Source organism: Cottoperca gobio, chromosome 12 (genome assembly GCF_900634415.1).
Source record: "Cottoperca gobio chromosome 12, fCotGob3.1, whole genome shotgun sequence".
Taxonomy (NCBI): Eukaryota; Metazoa; Chordata; class Actinopteri; order Perciformes; family Bovichtidae; genus Cottoperca; species Cottoperca gobio.
The window spans coordinates 5,825,088-5,841,748 of NC_041366.1; the positions used below are offsets into that span (position 1 = coordinate 5,825,088).

The 16,661-nt window shown below is 40.1% G+C and overlaps 1 protein-coding gene across 1 annotated transcript; it reads left to right on the forward strand.

The window, feature by feature from the left end:
• Positions 1-223: 223 nt before the first annotated feature.
• Positions 224-15,683, forward strand: bnip3lb (BCL2 interacting protein 3 like b). The gene is made up of 7 exons (XM_029444426.1): positions 224-288; positions 380-448; positions 5,692-5,923; positions 10,257-10,335; positions 10,626-10,729; positions 11,561-11,710; positions 13,468-15,683. Exons 2-7 carry the CDS (start codon positions 388-390, stop codon positions 13,514-13,516), a joined length of 675 nt encoding a protein of 224 aa, XP_029300286.1. The 5' UTR covers positions 224-288; positions 380-387; the 3' UTR covers positions 13,517-15,683.
• Positions 15,684-16,661: the final 978 nt, after the last annotated feature.

Genomic DNA, 16,661 nt, shown 5'->3' on the forward strand with positions numbered 1-16,661 from the left:
AGATTAAGTTGGCACCATCGACACATGAATTTGTAATTCCGCTCAATTATCGATGTTTATAGTTCATGCATGCCGTGAGCCTTTGCGGGTGTGTTTTTCCTGCTCGTTATGTAATTCAACTCCCCTCCCTCTTTTGTTATAAACTGACTGTCTGACGTCATCACCCAGCTCCGAAAAGGTCTGAGCGGCTCGCGGCTGCTCCCAGACCAGCATACAGGCGACAAAACAAACTGCAGCGGTGCTTTAGCTTAGCTCACCGCTCTCTGAAAAACGGAATAGCCCACTCGGGTCAGTAGTACTATCGCACGTCTGAATGTGTGCAGATAAGGTAGTGGGCGTTTTGAATTGAGCCTTTTATGCAACTCGCCCTGCTCACTAGGCACAACGATGTCCGACGCGGCTACTTCCACTACTTCCTCAGACAACAACGGAGACTCCGGGCTGAACGGTAAGCCAAATGTTACCAAATTGCTGAACTGGGACAGCCTGTCAGTGTGTTTTCTCTACAAAAACGTATCGGGGTACACTACTGTTTGTTTATAATACGTTTATTGAGGGTTCTTTATCATTAAAGGTAGTTTATTCTCCCCGTTTCTCTTTTTTTTTCCCCTACTGTGAAGCTACACTGAAGGGGGAGACGTGAGAACGCTATGTACAGTGTTTATTGACACTGGTGGCGCCAATGGCGGGTCGACACGCTTGACTGACGAGGGAGTAAACCAATGAGCGTTTCACGCGGAGGGGTTGAGGCGGGTTTAAGCTTTGTCAACAAGGCGAGATGGAAGAAATCAGAACTAGAAGAAATGGGGGCAGACAGAGAAATGTTGACCATTTACACGTAGTTGCTGTACTTTACGGTCAGCAATATCTTTAGTAATAGCAGAACACAGCGTAGATATCTAACGTTTATATCCTCGTTCATCCTTTAATTTACAAAAATAAAGGGATTTCCAAATAAAATACTACCCAAATTATCCTCTGGCAAATATAATTTGTCGGTGTGTTCACTGCATCATTTCATGTGTGAGCAAATGTATCACCTGAACACACACCAGTTGTTGAAATGGGATAAGCTGCATGCAAGACCTTGGCTTGCATAAGGCATTAGGGACTTAAACAAAGGCATGTTTATGAGCCTGCTGCACTGACTCAGGGACTTAACGTTACTTGGAGAGCGGCTGTGGTTAAAGTTTTACCACACTATGGGGGTAGTGACATGGCATGCTATTTATGGCCACAGTGACAAGGGGACAGACGTTTTGGACGTGAGGAAAGTAAGGGAAAGTGTTACAGCACACTGCAGTGTGAGAACATAGAGGCTGGTTAATTCAAATGGGCAGAATCAAACTTTCCAACCACTTTACTTATTTTAAGAGAGTCATAGATTCTTTTTTTCATAGGATTGGATAGCCAGTGATGGAGCAAGCACGTTTACAGCACTTGGCTGTTGGATTGTACATTCAACAGCATGTTAGGCTATATCTTACTATTATACCAGGAACAAGAAAAAGACTGGACAAGTCCCACAAACATTTCAGAAAGGTGACATTTTGTGCACATTAAACAAAGTTAGAGGAATTTGACTTTGCATATATTCTTTATTTTCTTTCCGTCAAAATGTCCATACATATCGTGAATTATTTTGGCCACGATAATCGAATATTGTGACAGCCCTATTATGAAATGTAAAATTCACATATTATTTTGTTGGCATTCATGCACTAGGACATATAGTATTATACTATATCAGTACATGCTGAGACACAGCTTTATAGACAATAAGATCTTGCACTGATCAGATGGAGAGGCCAGCAGTGTGCTCGGTTATCCGAGACTACGTTGTTTCTGGCGTTTCCTGAAGCTCTCACACCAGAGTCATTTTTATCTAATACCTGGGATGTTTAAGCATCCTCTGACCCTCAACCCCCCCCTGTCTGAGCCTCAGAATCAGTCAATCAAAGAGGTCACATCACGTCTGCTCCCTCTAAACCCACCCAACAGCTGATAGCTGCTCTTTGGCCAGAATGTTCGGAAGCTTCCCATGGCAGTGTGGTTTTAGTCCACGGAGCGGAGACAATGGGCTGTCACCAGCAGCTTGGCTCGCTGTCCGCTGTGTAATCCGCAGGATGAGTGCAAGTGCTGAGTCAAGGCCAGTTTTAGGGGGGGAGGGGTGTATCGTTTGGGTAGTGGGTTTAACTCGCCTGATGCCTGTGAAATTCAGTCCCCTGAAATCTCATGTGAACATGGTGTTTACTTACTGTTATGTGGTCATGTAACCTGCTCAGGAGAACTTTGTCTTTTTAATTTGTAGTGAGGATAGAAGGATAAAGTGTTTTGAAAGCTGCATGATGAGGGATGTTAGGGAAGTTTTTCCCCAACTCTTTAAATTCTTGTCCTTGCTAACCCACTTCTGACCTGCCTCAGCTGCCACTCCATGCCCAAGCTCACTACAAACAGGGAGGGTGTCATATATCACAGTCAAGGTCCACAAGAGGCCACAGCGTGTACAGTACACGGACATGCTCTTTCATCACATAGCAGTAAATGGAGGCTCAGATTGTCTGTCTCGTTGTCCCTTTCCCACTTAGGACCAGGAAAGCATTTTGACATCTTTCCTCTCTTTCTCATCCCCCTATTTCTCTTTATCTTTTGAGTAAACATTTTTTTGCTGCACATTGAGGGCATGCTGACAAGAAGTAGATGTTTTAACATCTCATAACAGGAAACGTACAGTTGCAATTAACATTAATTATGTTTGCATTTAGGTGTGCCAGTTTTCCCTGCATTGTAAGTGCGGGCTCACCAGGACACTAAAAATATAAAATAGCATTAATCTTTTTACTCCTGTGCTTCTCTTGCTATGATAAGTCAAACACCTGTTGTGAAAAACTAAAACTTTGTCTCTGATAGTTCAGACAGAAATCTACGATGGTGTGTTCGATACATTCTAGGTGAAAATGAAATGCATTGGAGAGGGGGGGGGGGGGGGGGGGGGTAATATTTAGAGAAAAAACTCTGAATTTCCGAGATTTGTTTTGGATACGCTCTCAAATCTTTAGAAACAATGTGTATATATATATATACTGATATTATAAAGTACATCTCAATAAACCTCTGAGTTTTTACACCTCCTTGCTTGCCCAAAGTGAAATTATTTGTCAAAGCTTCTGATGTGCATATATAATAAAAAAATGCTCATAACTATTTTTATACAATTTTAATTCTGCTGTATTATATTATTTTAATTCTGTTATTTGATCTGCTATATTATACTGTTTTAATTCGGCTATTTTTATAATGGTACTTCAGACTCATTTACATCAACACTGTGATTATTGTACTGTAAATGCTCTTATTCTGTCCTTGTACTAATTGTTATGTTTTTGCTGTGAAGCACTTTGGACTGCAATTCTTGTATGAAAGGTGCTATACAAATAAAGCTTATTATTATTATTATTATTATTATTATTATTATTATAGCGAAAAAATACTACTTATACCTTACCTTATATCTACGTACACCAGCGTAACACAGTGAGCTCTTAACGAATACTACTTATACCTTACCTTATATCTACGTACACCAGCGTAACACAGTGAGCTCTTAATGAATACTACTTATACCTTACCTTATATCAACGTACACCAGCGTAACACAGTGAGCTCTTAATGAATACTACTTATACCTTACCTTATATCTACGTACACCAGCGTAACACAGTGAGCTCTTAATGAATACTACTTATACCTTACCTTATATCTACGTACACCAGCGTAACACAGTGAGCTCTTAACGAATACTACTTATACCTTACCTTATATCTACGTACACCAGCGTAACACAGTGAGCTCTTAACGAATACTACTTATACCTTACCTTATATCAACGTACACCAGCGTAACACAGTAAGCTCTTAATGAATACTACTTATACCTTACCTTATATCTACGTACACCAGCGTAACACAGTGAGATCTTAATGAATACTACTTATACCTTACCTTATATCTACGTACACCAGCGTAACACAGTGAGCTCTTAACGAATACTACTTATACCTTACCTTATATCAACGTACACCAGCGTAACACAGTGAGCTCTTAACGAATACTACTTATACCTTACCTTATATCAACGTACACCAGCGTAACACAGTGAGCTCTTAACGAATACTACTTATACCTTACCTTATATCTACGTACACCAGCGTAACACAGTGAGCTCTTAACGAATACTACTTATACCTTACCTTATATCAACGTACACCAGCGTAACACAGTGAGCTCTTAACGAATACTACTTATACCTTACCTTATATCAACGTACACCAGCGTAACACAGTGAGCTCTTAATGAATACTACTTATACCTTACCTTATATCAACGTACACCAGCGTAACACAGTGAGCTCTTAATGAATACTACTTATACCTTACCTTATATCAACGTACACCAGCGTAACACAGTGAGCTCTTAATGAATACTACTTATACCTTACCTTATATCAACGTACACCAGCGTAACACAGTGAGCTCTTAACGAATACTACTTATACCTTACCTTATATCTAAGTACACCAGCGTAACACAGTGAGCTCTTAATGAATACTACTTATACCTTACCTTATATCAACGTACACCAGCGTAACACAGCGAGCTCTTAACGAATACTACTTATACCTTACCTTATATCAACGTACACCAGCGTAACACAGTGAGCTCTTAACGAATACTACTTATACCTTACCTTATATCAACGTACACCAGCGTAACACAGCGAGCTCTTAACGAATACTACTTATACCTTACCTTATATCTAAGTACACCAGTGTGTTGCTGATATTTTGTATACGTCATATTTTTGTATATCTTATGCATTCGTTGGGTATTCGTCTGATACATTTTGTATTAGTAAGTGATGCTCTATCAATAGGTTAGACATGCGTATCTGTATACGTTCACTTTTCCGATCCGATGAACAAATTGTGAGCTATTTTTCATATACGTTTCCGCCATACGGATATGTGTGACAGGACTATGTAAATAGCCTGCTCCTTGGGGGCATATCCGATGCACTGAGCAGGAAATTGGCTTATTCGTTTATTGACATGACTTTACACTGGATCCGTCTTTTCAGCTGATCCTGACACTTGTATCCAGACATGTTTAAATGGAAAAACTCCTGGAAAAGTAATGCACATTTTTATGATATCTAATATTTATGTTGTAATGCACCCATGCAGTTGAGCTCTTTTACATCGGCTAAACTCAGTTGAAGCACCACTTTGTAGAATAGTTGGCTGGCATGCGAAGTATTCAGTCAGTACCTTAAGTTTGACCATTTTATATCATCTCATAATTGTTCTCTACCGCAATAAAAAGTCCTTAAATTTTGTGTTACATTTGCTGATTTATCAAAAGTGCCGTGCTGTATTATTTTAGTGAAAGCTCTTTTTTTATTTAAAATCCAGGAATGAATAAATGTGCATTTATTTTTGTAATAAGGGGACCTTGCATAATAAACTATGGTGGTCAGCACTGTTGGGGACATCAACACTGGGTGGAAAATAGTTTAAACTAAGTTTCTGTGTTTTTAGTTTTGGTGAAAATCATTAAAAAGCAAAACATTGAAAATCTGCAGCACTGACGGAGGTGAGTGAATGAAAGTTATTTTTGTCTGTTTCTTCTCAAAGGGTCCTGGGTGGAGTTGGAGATGAACAGAGGCACAGCCGCATCAGCCCAATCATCCTCCACAGACGGCCCGGCTCCAGATCTGCTGCCCCTCCCTCAGGTGGAGGAAGAGGAGGCCATGGTGGGGGGGCTGGAGCATGTCCCATCCTCATCCTCTATCCACAACGGAGACATGGAGAAGATTCTGCTGGACGCTCAGCACGAATCGAGCCGCAGCAACTCCTCCTGCGACAGGTAGTGTTGAAGGGGAACTCCACTTTTGATTTTACACACCAAGTTTAAAGGACTTGGGGAGGACTACTGCATATCGGAAACATGTTGCATAAAGCCTTTTGTGGCTCCAGAGGGAGCTGTGTGAAGTCTGAGGAATGGTGTCAGTGACCTACGTCAGTTAGTGCCTCAATGCTACATTTATCGCTGCTGTCACAATACACCCAAATATGTGACTGCACTGTCAGTGGTAAAGTAGTGATGTTATGGATTATGAGGCAGCCACTGGTTAACAAGAAGAATGTGTGGTTCTGCTTCAAAGACTTTGATCCTTCAAAAGAAAAGAAACAGTTTTTAACAATCAGGAGTCTGACAATGTTATAAGAGTGCAATGCTTCATTTGTGGAGTACTCTTTTAATAATCCTCTGAAAGTATTTTACTGCAGTTGTTGCCCTGCTGAAGGGCCCCAAGAAGCACTGAGCCCCCAGCAGCTCCAGGGGTTCTTGTAGTTGTGCTTGTTATTGAAAAGAACAATTATTTGAGGCAATTCACATGATTAGACTGCATAAATATCCTGAGGAACCTGTACGTAGATAGCAAACTAATCTTTAACTCTGAAACATTATAAAGGCTGTTCTACTTCCTTCTCTTCTTCACATTAACAGTCACACATGGACACAGGAATGTCTGCCATGATTGAAAAATTCCAAGAAAGTCATGAGTTATCTTGTTCATACAAGTGTGTGTTTATAGTTGTGGAAGATCAAGGGCACGCGGTGAAGCTGTGGTGATGCTCCTCATGACTTTCCCTCAGTGTAGAGCAGCCTGCTTCACAAGTTACATTTCAGTTTAAAGCCAAAACAAAATCACTTCCACGTATGCTGAGGTGATCATAACCCTTGATTTGATGTAATCTAATCAAAATGACGTCTTTTTTCACAGCATGCCTCTCATTGTATTAAGCACTTTAGAAACATCGTGACCCTTCAACTCCCAGCCACATTTTGTTTTTGTGTGTAATCCTTCGACGGCTGCGATAAAGCAGAGCCTATCAGAGAGCCGGGAGTCAGCTGTCAGTGAGTCACCTGAGGATGTTTGTGAGCATTTGAGAACACAAGAGCACTGTATCAACAGGCTGCTCTGAAATAATCTGGAACACAAACATCAACGTGGCCCTGTCTTAACACTCATAGAACAACCGGGTGTCATATTACACAGATTTCATTAGGACGATGTCCTGCCAAGACGCACACTTCATCCGAGAGGTCAGAGTACAGGAGCAGCAGGACAAGTAGAAGCTGCTGTAACGTCAAGCTTTATTCTTCCAGTTTCACTCCAGCTGTCTGACTTTAAGTACATTTCAGTCTTCATTAAAGATTCAGAGCAAGAAAGGAAAATATATAGAATTACTGTCTTGTCTGGGTTAGTATAAATCTAACAAATGCAGGCCTGGTGCTCATGCCATGTTACATTTTTAGGCATTTCTCCCATTTACAACTAAATAAAATAAAATATGAAGTGAAGTTTCATTTATTCAATGACTGCAATCACAGAGTCATTGAAATAAACTGCATGGACGAATATTCTAACCCTGTCCCCTAAAAATAACGAGCCCATACATCGAAACTGCATTCTTAATTACGTTTGTTGTATGTTAAGGCCCTGTCACACATATCCGTATGGCAGAAACGTATGCCGGTGCATACGAAAATTTGTCAGTCCAAATACGTCCAACTTTTCATCGGATCGGAAAAGTGAACATATACAAATACGCATGTCTAACCTATTGATAGAGTATCACTTACTTATACAAAATGTATCAGACGAATGCCCAACGAATGCATAATATATACAAAAATATGACGTATACAAAATATCAGCAACACGTGGTGTACGTAGATATAAGGTAAGGTATAAGTAGTATTCATTAAGAGCTCACTGTGTTACGCTGGTGTACGTAGATATAAGGTAAGGTATAAGTAGTATTCGTTAAGAGCTCACTGTGTTACGCTGGTGTACGTTGATATAAGGTAAGGTATAAGTAGTATTCATTAAGAGCTCACTGTGTTACGCTGGTGTACGTTGATATAAGGTAAGGTATAAGTAGTATTCATTAAGAGCTCACTGTGTTACGCTGGTGTACGTAGATATAAGGTAAGGTATAAGTAGTATTCATTAAGATCTCACTGTGTTACGTTGGTGTACGTTGATATAAGGTAAGGTATAAGTAGTATTCGTTAAGAGCTCACTGTGTTACGCTGGTGTACGTTGATATAAGGTAAGGTATAAGTAGTATTCATTAAGAGCTCACTGTGTTACGCTGGTGTACGTAGATATAAGGTAAGGTATAAGTAGTATTCATTAAGAGCTCACTGTGTTACGCTGGTGTACGTTGATATAAGGTAAGGTATAAGTAGTATTCGTTAAGAGCTCACTGTGTTACGCTGGTGTACGTAGATATAAGGTAAGGTATAAGTAGTATTCATTAAGAGCTCACTGTGTTACGCTGGTGTACGTTGATATAAGGTAAGGTATAAGTAGTATTCATTAAGAGCTCACTGTGTTACGCTGGTGTACGTTGATATAAGGTAAGGTATAAGTAGTATTCGTTAAGAGCTCACTGTGTTACGCTGGTGTACGTTGATATAAGGTAAGGTATAAGTAGTATTCATTAAGAGCTCACTGTGTTACGCTGGTGTACGTAGATATAAGGTAAGGTATAAGTAGTATTCGTTAAGAGCTCACTGTGTTACGCTGGGGTGCGTTGTTGAACGCTGATGTTTTGAGCACGTTCAAAATTACCGGACGTACCCGACATGTGCTTCATAAGATATGCAGACGTTACGTTACGTTAGACATACGTGAATACGGAATACGTACGTGAATACTTACCTACGTAAATATAGTACGTGAATACTTACCTACGTAAATACAGTACGTGAATACTTACCTACGTAAATATAGTACGTGAATACTTACCTACGTAAATACAGTACGTGAATACTTACCTACGTAAATATAGTACGTGAATACTTACCTACGTAAATATAGTACGTGAATACTTACCTACGTAAATATAGTACGTGAATACTTACCTACGTAAATATAGTACGTGAATACCTACATCAGCATGATGTGAACCAGATGGCACTTTTCCAGCTCCGTTGTCCAGACGCTCTGATACGTTTTAAATAGGTAAGTGATACGCTATCAATGTTTGACATATATATAATAATTCATTATGTATTCGTTATGTATACGTCAGCTACAACACCGCTGTGGAAAAGTTGGACGTATTTGGACTCTGACAATCTTTTAGCTAATTTTCACATACGGCGGCAGACGTTTCTGCCATACGGAACTGTGTATGTCTGGCGTGTTCGGTGTAACGTCTGCGTCCTTCAAACGATCACAACTTACACTTAATTTATATCAACGTATTGCCGATATTTCATATACGCCTGCATACGTTTCTGTCATACGTATTTGTGTGACAGGGCCTTTACTTAAGTTACCAACCCGACCTCCTCCCTACGCGGACTTCCACAGACTTTGATTATCCGGGAGAAAATGCGTTTCCCTCGAAACGTAATTGAAATTGCAGATTTGTTGTACGTTATTATAAGGAGACTAGGCTGAATATCCATAAAACGTCAACATTACTTGTCCATTTAGTTATTGCTAATATCTTTAGATAAGCTCTTGAACAATAATATTTCATTTTACAGGCATTGCTTCTGCCAGATTAACATCATGGCATCGACCCTGCTTCTTGGCAGAACACATTCAACCCAGGATGAGATGTGTAAGCATTAATACATCACAAGTGGTAGCAATGATTTCTTTGTCATTTGCGATTAATTTCATTCACTGGCTTTTCTCTCTCCTATACGTGAGAAAGTGCTTCGTCTATTAAATGTCACAAAAAGTAACATTTTCGGGAACCACATGTCGTCTTCCCATTGGATTCAATGTGTTGTGTTTGTCCATATACTGTATAAATATAATGAAAAATCAAACCACATAGGCCCTAACTTATTAAAATATCAGAAAAGCACGTTTACCATGGCCATGTAGGGCAAAAGAGAAGCTCTGTTGAAATTGTAACTGTAGTTAAATATCACTTGTGCTCACTGGCTGTTCAACATTTGACCTGAACTATGTTAAATGTTTAAATGTCACATGATTGTATCTAACACCTGCCAGTCAATCGGAAGCACATATTTTCCCGCTGGTATAAAGCCTATTAACTCCCACATGAGAATCTTCCAGGATGAGGTGAAGTCCATAAGGAGTCATGAGCTCACGACCTTTCGATAACGAGGCCTCTGATTTGTCGTTTTTTCTGACCCACAGCCCCGCGCGGCCCCACAGTCCAGAGGATGACGGACAGATCATCTTTGACGTGGACGTGAGCGGCAGAAGAGACAGCCTAGTAAGAGCTTGTTCCCCCCATCAGTCTGTTGTCATGGCAACCTCAACTTGTGTGTGTGTGTGTGTGTGTGTGTGTGTGTGTGTGTGTGTGTGTGTGTGTGTGTACGAGAATGACACATGCTGTCTGCCTTAAGTTTCCATGGAGATGGCTGCCGCGCCCAATGTAGATTTTTGTTTTCCTATTGTCACCATCATGTGACACACGTATACATTTACAGAGTGTGTGTGTGTGTGTGTGTGTGTGTGTGTGTGTGTGTGTGTGTATGTGTGTGTATGTGTGTGTGTGTATAGTCAGAAGAGGACACTTTGGATAAGGAGAGGGACATGGACATCCTGATGAAGGACGCAGACTGGGTCGCTGACTGGTCTAGTCGACCGGAAAACATTCCCCCCAAGTAAGTCTCAACTCGGTGAACGTGATGTTTCCATGGCAATTGATCACACACAGCTGCTTGTTTGTCCAGAGGAGGCGGTGAGTCGTTACAGCAATTAAGTTGGTCTAAAGCACAAATATAAAACTGACTGCCAGCCAGTGTTTGAAACTCTGAGGCTGATAACTTTAGTTTAGTTTGTTTCTTATGTACAAAGTTTAGCATTTTTCTAAATATTCTGAGGAAAGCTATTCATGTCCCGTGTCTTGTGTTGACCATCTCGGATTTTCAGCCGTTTTCAAATGTCGCAGCTACGGCACAATCACAAAACCTGTTGAATAACTGGTCATTTTAATGCTCCCATGAAATTAAAAACGGCTTATTTAGCCATTAATTGCGTTTTTAATTTTTTCAGTAAGTAATTGTATATCATAAATGTCAACACAATAATTTGAATAACATTTATACATTTAAATTGGGGGGAAAAACTGATGCGTCTTATTGCTGCACACATTTGTATACACAAATGTTACCCGATAAAATGATGACGATCCAGCCAACCCTCTCCTAACATGTAAAACCTGCAGCTTTTCAAAGCCAGTCTCCAAAGGCCGAGCTGCAGCATCATGGGTCACATGTGTGTATTCATGTCAGTTTGCAACAATATTGAAACATAATCAGCAGCCCTCTGTGCTGCCAAAGGCTCCAAAATATAATGGATGAGGCCTGGAACGATTGAAAGAAGCTTTAACTAAATAACGTTTTCCTATTTTTGCTCTATGAGTGACTTGAACACGAACAGATGTTTGAGGGCAATCACCTGTGCTGTGTCTAAAGGGACTGTGATGTTTGCAGGGAGTTTCATTTTCGTCACCCTCGACGCTCAGTAACACTCAGCATGAGGAAGACGGGGGCCATGAAGAAAGGAGGAATCTTCTCCTCTGACTTCCTCAAAGTATTCATCCCCTCGCTGCTACTATCACACATCCTCGCTCTGGGGCTGGGGTAAGGAAAAAACACCACAGATCACCGGTTTCCCCTGTTAGAGGTTCTTCACATTTAGCAGCACGTAACTCCCAGTAGGGGGCGCTGAAGGGCCACAGACACAAGTCAGCTGTACCCTCCCTCCCTTCAGATCTGTGTGCCAAACAGTCAGAGCAGCTGCTGACTAAGAGGCTGCACACCTGCTGTCTCACAGCTCCAACACTCCCATGAGCCTTTTCTGCTCGAGATAACACGTGTCATAATAATCCCGGCTCTTCAATCAGATAATGTCACAGCAGCGAAGCCTTCAGGCAGCAGAATTTTCCTCTACGTGATGTGGTATGCAATGAGTCATTAACAAACCTGTCATCTTCACAACAGCTCTGTTGGCCATTCTGGAGTTTATTCTGTTGCATAATAAGTCCCGTGGCGCTTCTCACTGGACTGTAACTGTTGATTATGAAGAGGTTTACGAGACAGAGGGTTAATAGGGTTTTTATTATTTAGATTTCTGTTTATTTGAATCTTTCATCATCCTCTTCATGTACCAGACTTAGAGTACCGGTTAGTCCATAGGGCTGGGTTTGGATGTTTCTAGTTTCTATTGCCCTCTTTGCACTGGACTAGCATTACCATGGGACCTCCCCCTGTGTCAGTGCTAAGTCTGTACTTTACTCAAATGTACTGACATTATCCCCCGGATATGATGCCAAGACTCGGCGTAACATATTAAAAACATAACTATATCATATGTATATGTAACATTATATATATTATATGAAACAGGCCTTTTTATCTTTATATAATATTTCCTAAAGGCCTCTTGCATCCGGTGCGAATGGGTCTCCATGCTGTGTAGCGAGACGAGCCAAAAATGCTGTCAAATCTTTTATTTATAATTCTATTACAATTCCAAACAAATACCTTGCAAAAATACAAATATGACCCCAAGTCACAGAGATGCTGATTCGACTTGTATTATCACATGACCTCTGTGTTAGGTCATATATGGATAGGTCATTGGCAGTGGGGTTTTTTACTTGACAAAAGACAGGATTAAGATCATTGACGACTTCCACAATTATTACAAATAACTAGAGATCCCCAGGTACTAATACACGAGATACACTGATGTACTGGCATCCGCTTCAGACGATATCGGCTGTCAAAATCTATATCCATAATATTCCAATATCGGTTACTTTGTATAAAACTATTAATCATAGTTATATAAGTGCAAAAGTGCTATTTTAGGGATGTATTTTCCTCTTAGTAAGTCACCTAATACTACTGTTAAATTACAACAACTTAATAAAAGTATCCTGGACTTTTCAAAGAAGAAAAAAACACTTAAGAAGTCTGAGAAACTTGTTTGGAATTGCACACCCAATCAGTATTGTACATACATTACATATTGATTGTACAGCATTACAAAAGCACACTTTCTATTCTATATTCATATTTCTTTACTATTGCTGTATTTCTATTGCACCAAACACCAAGGCTAATTCCTTGTATGTGAATAACATACTTGGCAATAAACCTTATTCTGATCGTATGAATCAGTATCAGTAGCTTTTAAATAAAAATGTCAGATCTGTATAGAGATGTGGAGACACAGAAGTACAGGTGAAAGTTTAGTTTTTAATCATTAACGATGTCTCTGTGCCATTTATTATTGTGATGAAACATTTAATGTCATTATTCACACCTGTTTAGTCCAATGCATGGACGGTGATATGAAACCTGCTCCTCGTGTGTGCTTTTATTCTGGACAGAGTCTACATCGGAAAGAGGCTGACCACGCCCCCCACCAGCTCCTTCTGAACCCTAAGCAGAAGGAAAGTGCCTGAGGAGTGGCCACGAGCTGTTGGAGAAAGTTTTGCTGTCGTGAGATGAACGTCCCGTCTCTTCTCACCTCTGTCCCGCCTGCCCCCGCCTCCCCTCCTCGTCCCTGAGATATGACATGTTCTCAGGAGAAATGCATCTGCCTTTCCCCCTCCCTCCCCACCCTTTTGTTCTCCTTCACTCATTTGTGTAAGCTTTTCAAAGAATAATTAAGGTCATATTTCCCTTTCCCCCAGCGACTGGGTTTCATGTTTCTAACGGGTGGCTTTACAGCGAGGGTCGCAGCATCTAACCAAACTCTTCTACTACACACGACCCCTTGATCATGTGACAACAAGGGAGGACCGACCCGTTTTAGAACTGACCACAGATTGTGCCACCTACATGAGTAGCCCGACACTCGATCTCGAAAGGGCTACGCAAGCTGAAAATGTGATCATGCCTTTTTGAAAGTAGCTAATTTTCTTTAGGTAATATTTTCTTTAAACTTATTTTAAAACCGTGGTGGTTTATTGAGAAGGTGTAATGATGAAAGGAGTTACATAGTGGCCATGCTAAACCACAAGCGCTCCTGAATTGCACGGGGGAAGTCTCTGGCTCTGAGAGAGATGTATGTGACATTCTTTTCACTTTTTTTTTTATGTGATGGAAACTAGAAATTAAAATCTATTCTACATCTGAATGAATATTTTTGCAAAGTGACAATAGTTGGATACCAGAGTGTAGATGTGTGTGGTGCAGGCAGGCGCACACTGACAGTATTTTGTGGCTGGGTGTTGGGAGGCGGCGCGGTGCGGTCCACGTTGCTCCTCCAGTTAGCTTTCTGGTTTGTCTGCAACATGTCGTAGAGTTTGGCCCTGAACGCTCGGCTCCCCCGTACTTCCACTCCAGATAGGGATGGATACGACATACGTGGTGTTGACGTTTCGTATTTTTGTGGATTTTAATTCAGCAAAAGTTATTTGGTACCAAAAAGCGTGAAATAAAGAGAAGTCTCTTTATTGGCTTTTGTTTTGATGATATTTAAGTAATTTTATTTAACTTTTTAAGTATTTCATGAAATTGAAGTTTAATTTTAAACTTCAATGAATCTACTTTTATTTTAAGATATTGGTTGGGTCAGGAGAATTGTTTTTTAACGCCGCTATCTTAGTGAAAAATGTGCGGTGGTAGCCAGCCCTGGTTTTTAACACTCCCAACACGTTTGCCAACATTTCCCCAGAAATGCTTAATCAAGCTGCAGATGAAGGGAACTGATTCCAGGGTTTTGACAGACTGGAGATGTGCAGCAACTTCTAATCGACTGAAGGGAGGTTTGTTTTTACCTGACCAGGCTCTACTTTATGTGGAAGCATAAGTTATTGGCTAGCATGTTGAATAAGTTTGATATCACACATCGGCTTCACTGCAGTGGAATGTGGTCCTTCCACAGCCACACCTGCGACAAGTCATATTTCATTTAGAAGTTAAAATGTCATCGAATGCCAAGAAGTTCTTCTTTTTTAGCCTTTTCAGTTTTTCTTCCGCTTCTTCTTTGACTTCTACGATGACGCAATGATTTTCAGATTTAAAGGTGAGCTTTCATGTAGTGTACCTGACGTCGCTTTGTTGCCTTTTCAAAAAAAATATTTTATGATTACTGCATTTCAGTGTTACATTTCACAGAGCAAGAAAACAATAGGCGTATTGTTGTTCTATAGGAAAGTTATGAGTTCGTCCTGAAGCATATATGTGAAAGTATTTAAAATACTACTTCTTGCAGCATACTCTTTGACCCAGCAGGTCGACTTAGTACGCGTTTTCTTTTAGTTTGACCTCTTCTGACAGACTCAATAACTACCAACACTGGGGTTTTTCTCCTTTTCAGCCACAGAGGTACTGTTTACCTGCGACACACCTGAGTCTGCCTGTGTTTGAACACGGTTGACAGCCGTGTTTTGGATTGTTATTTCCTGTTTGTTTTTTGAGTTGTCTTGTTTTAAGGTTTTTTTCCCTGATGTCGCAGAGAGTGGAAAGAGACTTCCCTCAGACTGCGATGGTCTAACAGTAGTTATTATTGTAATGATGCATTTGCTTGATTTTTCTTTTTTCCCACTACATTGGAATAATTAATAAACATTTTGTCATTAAAGATGACCTGAATGAAGTCATTTGCTGAGTGTGTCTTTTTACATTTTGACAGTTCTGAATGAGTTACTGTAAACATGTTTAATACTTAAAGATGTATTACTATTACCAAAGTGATCAATTTCTTAAAAAAATAAAGAATAGATTTTGATGACCAGCAGCCCAAAAAAGACTACAATAGTATTTTACTATAATATGAAACTGTTAGAAGCAACCAAATCTCAAACTTATCTAATCAATATTGCTACAGAAGTCCTTAAAGCGCACAGAAAAATGAAAAAAAAAATGAAATGCCCAGGCATGGTTTACGTTTTAATATTTTATTATAATTTTCTTTAATGTGTACAAGAAACGAAAATAACAAATGACTGAAAAAACATGAACAGTGCTGTATATCTGAATTGAAAGTGGAAGATCTGTGCAGTTTTAGAAGTGGTGGTATTGTGCAAAATTGTCAGAGGAAGTTACACACTACGGAGTGTGAGGAAGAGTGTGTAGTGTACAGAGATGTGCGTTAAAGTAACACAAACATTCAAGTGTAAATTGTAAAAACATGTCAGGTCCACAGCAGTGGAAGCTTTGTGCAGTGAGTTCACACATACCTGAGGCAGTGCAGCCTCTCAGGAAATCACCAGACATTTCCTAACTTGCAGCATTCCTGCGAGCTCTGCTTGACACTTACAGTGTGGGATCAAAAGCAGCTGAGGAGAGAAGACACTTGACAAAAAATTCACTTAGGTTGAAATATTTGCAAATTATGTATTTTCATAGGCTCTTAAGTTGTCCAGAGAACAGTACTTTGTTAGGTTTGAGATTGGTTATGGTCTTTTGTTTTGAATCTGTCCTCAGTGGCCCTGCTGTAACATACCTGTTTGTTTAAAGCCACTGCTGTCAAGTATGACACTTGAAGTGTCAAGTTGTTCTTCGCAGAACCCTCAACCATTAAACCTTTAACCTTGACCTGGATGTTTTGAGCTGCTTGAAACCAGAGCAGAGG